Genomic DNA, 8,994 nt, shown 5'->3' on the forward strand with positions numbered 1-8,994 from the left:
TGTTCAGGACAGATTAGAAATGCTCGCCTGTGACAGATGCTGTCTGGATCTTCACTACCAGATTCGTCCAGCTGCACAACATCTGCTGGATATGTACCCTTCTCTCTGAAGTGCAGCCTATTAATGACAAACTCACAATCACATACATGCACACACATTTTTGTGCATACAAACGCATTGTGGGTTTGATTCAAACGGATTTAAAAAAAATGTGTAAATGATGGAGTTTGTTACAAGTTAAACATTGTTTCTGCTGTTAGCATTCATATATTCTGCTTCATGCTGACAACTTTTGTATTTATTACATAACATGCGTGCATAAATAAACTGCTGGTTTAGATGTGTTTGTCATGAAAACATTTAGCTCTTGAAAAATGCCATTGGTGGAGCTGGATGAACTGGAATATCTTTCACTGCTTTTGCCACAAAGTCCTCTCACACATGCAGTTTATTCAGCAGACGCAGAGATTTTACACTTAACTGAAAGCCAATGCTTGTTCATTTTGGCGTGTATCCTAAAATCATGGCCCTAGTCTCACAGAGTTCCGTTTTCTCCTCACAGAAAACTTTTTTTCCTTTTTTTTTTCAGAGACAACCCAACTAAATTACATGATTGAAGAAGAAGCTTCAAATCCGTCCAAAGAAGTGTTGAGGGAAAGAATATAAATGTCAGTTATCCATACTTCCGGTATAAATAAAATGGCAGATGAACTCTCATTCAAGTTTTTAAAATATTCTTCTGAATTTAAATTTTAGCTTCTGCATTTTGAATCTATAGATTTCATAACATGCAAAAAGATCAAATCTATTTATTGTCTGCTTTTAAAAATTACCTGGATTTTTGTGATATGTGTTTTGATACCACTTATATCTCTCTCATTTTTTTTACTAGGATTGTTTTTTTCACAAGAATAGATTTTTTTTCTGCTTTTATTTTTTTTTTAAATCAACTGTAAATTAACAAAATCTAAAAAGCAAACAAAGGTTACCTGAAAAACAATGAAAATTGTTTTTTAAAGGAACTCAAACAAATGTTTGTAATTTTGGCTTCTAAAACAAAAATCTTAAAATACCATCTAAAGAAAAGAAAGAATAATGATCTCTAATGCATTTCTTATTTTAAAATGGAAGAAAAAAATAACTGACTTTTTTTTGTTCAGACACATTTCTGCCATGTAAATGTTTTAAATGTTATAGTGTTTCTTCTTGTTATTATTATTTTAAAATTTGCAATTTAATGCATTAATTACGTTTTATGTTATAAGATTCTGGTTCTGTTTTTTGATGTGGTTTAATTTTTTTAGCTAGAATTTTAAATTGACATAAATATTTTTATTGGTGTTGTTTGGAGTAAAGTGAGTTCTCAACTGTTTCCTTTAGGTTTTGTTAAGCCAATTTAGAAAACACTCTTATTTTCCTCCATGTATTTTGAGGCAGTAAAAAAGTAGAAAAGGTTTGCTTCGACAAATTAATTTTTAACTTTTTTAAATTGATAATTATTATATTCCCATATCAAGATATTATATTACCAAATAATGTGTAAATATTTCTTAGATGGAAAAAGCTTTTTTGTTGCTGATTCAATCAAGTTGATGTTTTTTACAAACAGAAAACTCTTTAAAAAAGATGCAGAAACTGGAACAAAGATCAGCTTTATTTTTTTCCTACAAAGCACAGACATAATAATTGTTTTACACCCTAGTTTAATTCATTAAACTGTTTCTTAGTGCCTCGTAAATGTTTTTTTTTAAATCAGAATCAAAATTTTCTGCTTTGAGAAGCACAGGAAGTTGTATTTGCAGACTATGTCCAGCAGAGGGGGGTGTTGTTTTTCTCAAAGCAGCTTTTTTCTTGCCTTCAACAGCATCCAAGCATTCAGTAAATGATACTTTAGAGTGAGCCAGACATCCCATTACATGACAAACATATCATCAGATGAACCTTCAGGAAAAACTACCATAGAATGATGACAAGAAAACAACAAATGAGTGGAGGAAAAAATAATCCTATAATTTGTAACGTTCTTATCTTTTACGCAACAGTGTGATTAAATAAAAGATCTTCTCATTTTAATATTAATATTTTCAATGCATTTTTAGCAAAGATTTCTAAAAGTAAGAAATGATAAAATATATAGCTGACGATGACTTTACAGTCTTTAATCTTCAATTTAAATATTTAGGTTAATTATTTCATGCTTTCTGCCTCTTTAAAAAACATTTTATTTTTTAAAACCATTGTAATGTACCTTTAAAGGTTGTTAAATAATTATATCTCAGTTGTGTGTTTTTTTAAGAGAGCAAATGAGTCCATAAATTAGGTAGCAGCTTTATTTGATGTCATATTCGTCTGTTTCACTTTTGTTTTCGCGTAAGAGCTGAGCACAAACATTTTAAAGATTTGAGACTCACGATTTGATGCGTGTGTGTCAGCGTCACACCGTGTCCTGTCAGGCCATTTGTCAAGAACTCAATAAATTTGACAGGGGAGATGAGGAGGGGAAAAATCCGAATCCAATAAATCATAAGGTAAACAAATCTAGCCATGAGTTGACAGTGCTGTATTATACTTTGCTCTAATCCTCTGGGAGCTGGGATTATCCTGCAGTATCATTTTTTTTCTGGCTGCCTGGGGAAAAAAAGTAGAGCCGTGTGCAGTCAGGGCTGAAGCTGCATGAGTGAGAGGAGAGGGAGATGCAAATAACTGCTCTGTTTGTCTTTGCTCCTTTTTGCATCTGGGAACTTCACTGCAGCTTCCAATATCGTGCTGCTGCGAAGACTCCAAGAATACTGCTGATCCCTGAAAAACAAATGGAGCCAGTTTGCGATACAGACAAGAATTTAGAAATCAAAGCTGCGTGTTAAATTTAGACGCCCCGTGCGCGGCGGGGCCCGCAGGCCCGAAAGGGCCCCGGGCAAATCTCGGGGTTTTACCATCGCGGCTGCGCGCGCTGCGTGCGTAAAATCACTGCCCTGCATTTTTAAGACATTAAAAAGATCCCAACCATGCAGGAAATATGAGGACTCAGCGATAAGAGATTATATCACAACTGGTTGGTTGCAAATGTCTAACGATCACGCTTTCGATAATGTAATAATCATTGACAAAAAAACTTTTAAAAATATAATTAAAAAACGTGCAATAAAATATATGTATTTTGGGTCATTATTTTCTTCAAACTGAATTTGTGACTAAAATGTATTTGTCAATAAAGTCAAAACTTTTGTTTAGTTTGTTTGAATATGCAGGATACTTCTTGATTTGTTGTTACTTTTTTGTACTTCTAGTTACGTTTTTGTTATCTAATAGTTATTTACATTATTTTACGTATTTATATCAAAACAAAGTTATGTAATAAAACGCCTGGATGCGGCGACTCTCTCTCAAGGCTAAAGTTGGCTTGATGTTGGAGCCTGCGGCTGCGCGCGCAGCAGGCCTTACCCTGTGCCATGCCTTCCTATGTGGGGTTCCGCACATTGTAAATGTTACAACTCACAAACCGCCGAAAGTTGCATAAAAATATAAAGAAACGTTTAAAAAATAATAATCCAAGATGAGGAAAGTCATATCAAACATTTACCCATGTTCAAAAACATGCTGTTTTTTAATACATAAAATAAATGAACAAATGATAAAATAAATAAGTATAGAAAATACACTTTCCTTTTCCAGATTGTGCAAAAAATGTGCACGTCATTTTTAATTTTTTTGCCCCCTAATCTTCTTTATTAGTTGTTTTGTTCCCACTTCATCTTCCCGCTGGAGTTTCTGAGGCCTGTGACGCAGAAAACTGACATCTTTGTAATGATCTCTTACCTTTCCGATGGATGCAACAGCTCTGCTTACTTTCAAGTCACTTTGCTTTCTGTGCTGCACACCTGCAGCTATAAGTGCTTTGGATTTTTATTCTTTTTTTGCTCCGCCGTGCTGAAGGTGAGGGAGGTCCTGTTATGCAGCGGCTCATTAAAACACCACAGGCTGAAAGTTGGCGGATTGATTTATTGGATGAATGTTTGATGTTCTCCCTCCGCGGAGCGACCTGACCGATGGCTCCTCAATGAGTGCGGGGGAGGGAGGGATGGAGAGAGAGGGGTGGGGTGGGGTGAGGGGTGCAGAGATTTGTGCGTTCTTTAAAACAATCGATCGATTATATAGCATCGATGGCGTTCAGCTCATAATGCTGCTTAGTGGTAAAATAATCCAATAAGGAGGTGATTGACCCCGCGCTGATGGACGGAAGAGGGGACGACACAAAGCTATGGGGGAGTCACCACAAAGGGGGGTGGGGGGAGGGATTTTATTGTTAAAAAAATGTGGTTTTGATTGTTAGGTAAAATATTTTTTTATAATAGCAATATTCATTATTAGATTTTTTTTCTGTATTTCAAGCAAATGTATGCAGTTCTCTGTTTGACCAGTAGAGGGCGACGCCAACAATCTCCTCTCTGTTTTCCAAAGTGGGCTACAGGTCAAAACCTTCATGGCGCTGAGACCTGAACACCAAAGTAAGCGGGACTCACGGACTATTGCCTATAATTTGTTTATTTTCTTCAATATGAAATGTTTTTGCAAATTGTGCGTATTTTATGTAAAACTCTACTTTATTATTACAATCATCATTATTACTATTATTATCATTGTTTTTATCATCATTATTATTATTATCATTGTTATTATTATTATTATTATTTGTCATCACCTTTTTTTTTAAATACTATTTTTTTTATTTTTTATAAACAGGTATTTTTTACGCATCCATGCGTCCACAGTCCTTGGCCTCCATTTTTTTTCCAGACGCCGGGGCGAGCATCAGCCGCTCGTGCAGCGTGCCGCCGACTGTAACGCACGTTCCTGCTGCAGAGCATTTGTATACAGGCCTCGGTGCGATGTGTACCCTGATAAATGCGGTTTTAGGCAAGAAAACGGATGATTTCTGCATGCGTAAAGTTCATAAAACGCATCTTTAATTGAGCGTCGTGCATTTGAAACAACTGTTGGAATTTTATTCTTATGCGTATTTCTAAATAATATACTGACGCTTTAAAAACATATTATTATTATTTTGTTAATATTATTATTATTATTATTGTTGGAAACGTCTTGTTGCCCGGTGGAAGCTGGACGTCCGTGTCCGCTGAGGCCTCCTCAGAGCCGGAGTGAGTCCTCCAGCCTCCATCAGAGACGGAACACAAAAGAAGCGGTGATGCTCCAGGAGACACACAACACTTCACTGCTCTCACCTCTCATGCAAATCCAACAATTCCATGCGCAAAACCGCGACAACACACCCCAGTGCGCCTTTCCCATAGATCATCTGACTGCGCAAGCGCATTATTATTATTATTATTAGTAGTAGTAGTAGTAATATTGTTGTTGTTGTTATGATGGTTGTTAATGTTTAGGCTGGTGTAAAGTATCACGTTCCCACACAGTCTGCTGTGGTGTCGCGGTTGGACTGAGCGGCTCACACACTCTTCTCCAATAGCATCCCAGTGGCGGTGGGGGTGGAGGGTGGGGGGTGCAGTCATCCGTGCAGCAGTGGGAGGATCTATTCACTTCAATCTTGATCTCAGACTTTTTTTTTTTTTTTTTGGAGCGACAGGGGCACAGGCAGCCAACCGTCTCTTTTACATGCGCAGAGTTACTGGCGGGACATCTGCATCCTTCTCTCCAATCTGTGGATTCCTTGTCAACTTTTTCTTCTTTCCTCCTCGTCGTCCTCCTCACCGAGGCCCGTCATTCGGCGAGCTCGGTTTCCTCCTCCTCCTCCCGTCTTTCTCTCTTTCTCTCACTTTCCCGGGAAGGAGAAGAAGAAGAAGAAGATCCCGCGCGTCCTCGCTCGTCTAATCAAAGCAGGTGACTGTCCCGAGACTTTTCCAACCTTCAGTGTCTGCGCGCTGTTTACGCACCGCTTCTCTTCCCCTCCTCTCAGTCTTTCCACCTCCGCGTCTTTAAAGGACGTTTCCAACAGGTCTCCCCCTCCTCCCTCTCTCCCTCCTCCCCTGTTCGCGCTCCAGCTTCAGCTCAGTGTGCCGGGGATCCTCCAGCCGGCTCTGACTCTATATGTTCTTATGGATATCGCAACAGGTCTGGTGTCACTGCAGCGTCTCTCTGCGGGAGAACAGACCGACACGCGCATCATGCTGGACGGCATCAAAATTGAGGACCATCCGCTGCGCTCTGGGCAAGCCACGCTTGGAGTCATGCTCGGTGAGTTTTACGCACGGTATTGGCACACACGTGGATCCATATTTTTACTTTTATATACTACAATATTCATAATAATTCAAATTATTATGAATAAGGAGTGTAAATGGGTGAATATGCAGATTTTTTTTAATGTTGACAACACACAAAATTAATTATTCTTTAAAAAAATTAATTGTCACATTCGTACCCCGGACACCTTGTGGTGGTTGCGGCCTTTCCCCCCGCTGCCCCTGACCCATCTCCTCTGCGGCCCCACAGGTTCCGACTGTCACCACAGATCCGTGTGTGAAGGATGCCAGCGGCCCATCTCCGACCGCTTCCTGATGAGAGTCAACGATTCCTCGTGGCACGAAGAGTGTTTGCAGTGCGCCGTGTGTCAACAGCCTCTCACCACCAGCTGTTACCTCAGAGAAAGGAAACTTTACTGCAAACACGACTACCAACAGTAAGCAGCGCGCTCGCATGCTCGCATGCGCGCACGGGGAGTCGGTCTGCGTCCTTACTTTCACCTCTTTTTAGTGCACTTTTTTTTAGCATTTCAGGTTGTGCGTAATTTGGAAAGTAAATGAGGAAAAGTAAAGCCTTTGAAGTTCCTTTTGCTTTTGGTTTGGAGGCCGCTTGTCTGCGAGTGCGCAAAAACATCTTAAAAATACCACTTAGATGCCTTTAGATAAAAAGCAAATACGATAGAAATATTTAACATAAAAATTAACTACTTAACTTTTTAGAAATATAAATTGGATGCAAACAAGAGCGATTTCAATTCAACTATTTGGGCATATGATTGTCTAATAAGAAATCATGATTTAAGGCTGTTTTTTCCCCCTTCGGCGCAGAGGCCCACGGTGTTTCCGAGGCTTGATGCCTCCGCGCCGCGGCCGCAGCTGGGAGGATGTGATCCCGCTCAGGCCTGAGAAAGTGTGGGCGAGCTGTGTCAGCCACACGCTTTCTGCTTGAATCAAATGGCATTCCCCGCATTATACTGTCACCCATGCAGAATCTCTGAAAGTGTGGAACAAATATGTTCAAAAATAACTACTAAAGTTTAATTAATTTATTTGCCAATTAACAAATGTTCCCAGTTTGTTCAGTAAATCCCTCCGCTTAATTGCCCTTTAATGTGATCACGTGACTTTCTAAAATCAAGTTTTGCAACAAAAACTAAGAAGAAAGTATCAAATTTAAATTGAATTATTTTTATAAACTGTATTATATAAGTTTATGGATATAGATTATTAGTTATATCTATGTAACTGCTCAATGAAAAGGAATATTTTGCTCCAAGACATTAATTTAACCGCTCAGGCTTCACGTAAAAATGCAGAGCGCGCAAATGTTGACGCACAAAAGCATTCCATGTTTCAAAAAAAATATTTATTTTTTAAATCTCTTAAGTATTTCCTGCAGTTTGGGCAATAAAGCATTTTGTTCTCAAATATTTCCTGCAGTGCAATATTTATTTTCTGATTTTTGTCAACTATTTCCACCGTTTTTGAAATGTAAATTATTTATTTTTGTCAAATTACTGCATTTGACAAACATAAACTCAGTTTTGTTGAAAATATTTTATTCTCTGGATGAACCACAAATATATAATAATTAAAATATAACAATAACAAAAACAAATTTGTTAGAATTTCAATTATTCTTAAAATAAAAATTAACTTCCTTTTACAATATTGTTTTATTTAACCTATTATTCTAAATTTCTGACCTTTTTTCCTTTAAGTGTTTAAAGTGTTAATTCAATTGAGGTGGTTTGATTTCCCTGTTAAAATAATTTTAGCTCTTCTAATATTCACCACAGGGAGGGATGATTTAGTGAATTGAATTAGTAAATTATCACATAAAGCGAGCGGAGATGGCAGATGAAGCAAGTGCTGAGGCTAAGTAAGCATCACAGGGCTGCTGTTTGGCCTGTGAGCACCCCGGGGTGCCCTGTGTTTCTCCTCACATGAGCGCTTTTCATGCTTGTCACCGAATTTTCAGCTTCTTGTGTCCGCTCTTTTTACCAATTCTCCTTCGATTACCGGGACATTATGGCTCTCTGCTAGATATCTTGCAAGCAACAAAGAGTTACATCCACTGCCGTGCGTGCCATTCATCCAGCTTTGTGACAGCAGTGGAGTAGGCCGGCAACAATGGCAAATTCATAGGAGTAACTAGGGGAGACCAGAGTCACGGCGTCACGGTTCAGAGGAACTCAGACCATCAGGGAAAGAGGAAAGGGTCTGTTGATTTGCTGAATTTTTTCCATTTTTTAAGTATGGATAAGACAAATGTGTAGCAGCCAAATGTTCTGCATTTTGTGCTCTTGGACAACCATATTTTTGAATTGCTCCTTTGATTGCCAAAAGTTTCAGATTAGCTAAGCATAACAAGATGCTGCTAATTCTTTTCCTGAGCAGCTGAATTAGCTGGTAGCTCCCTGCATCACACCTATAATCGCTCTTCTCTCTTTTCCCTTTTTCCTAAATTGTTTATTCCATTTTCATTGATGGGATACTTAAAGATGTAATTGGCACCTTTTTGACTTTTATGACATCCATTTAAGATGCATTTGTCAGCCCACAAACTGCTTTGGGCTGTGAGGAGAGCTCCAACCCTTACAGAGATCTTCTTACCTAATTACATTCCTACAGCAACTGATTCATGCCCCGTAATCAGCTCTCTCTACCTAAAATAAATCAAAGAATTGGAAAGCAGGATTTTTTTTTCTCACACAACTTTAAAAAAAAGAGCAGGTGGAGGGGGCAAATTACTAGTGTTGTTAAAACTCTCAGC

At 38.4% G+C, this 8,994-nt stretch overlaps 1 protein-coding gene across 2 annotated transcripts in view; it reads left to right on the forward strand.

The window, feature by feature from the left end:
• The first annotated feature begins 5,104 nt into the window (after positions 1-5,104).
• Positions 5,105-8,994, forward strand: part of lmx1bb (LIM homeobox transcription factor 1, beta b) — a 45,198-nt gene continuing 41,308 nt past the window's right edge. Inside the window, exons 1-3 of one of the 2 annotated variants that reach the window (XM_024274561.2) lie at positions 5,105-5,856; positions 6,088-6,210; positions 6,469-6,655. In XM_024274561.2, coding sequence (XP_024130329.1) covers positions 6,141-6,210; positions 6,469-6,655 — 257 coding nt within the window. In that variant the 5' untranslated portion in view covers positions 5,105-5,856; positions 6,088-6,140. Of the gene's footprint in view, positions 6,211-6,468; positions 6,656-8,994 lie in introns of both variants that reach the window. The other variant, XM_024274560.2, reaches the window with a different exon arrangement.

This window comes from Oryzias melastigma, linkage group LG9 (genome assembly GCF_002922805.2).
Source record: "Oryzias melastigma strain HK-1 linkage group LG9, ASM292280v2, whole genome shotgun sequence".
In the NCBI taxonomy this organism is placed as follows: Eukaryota; Metazoa; Chordata; class Actinopteri; order Beloniformes; family Adrianichthyidae; genus Oryzias; species Oryzias melastigma.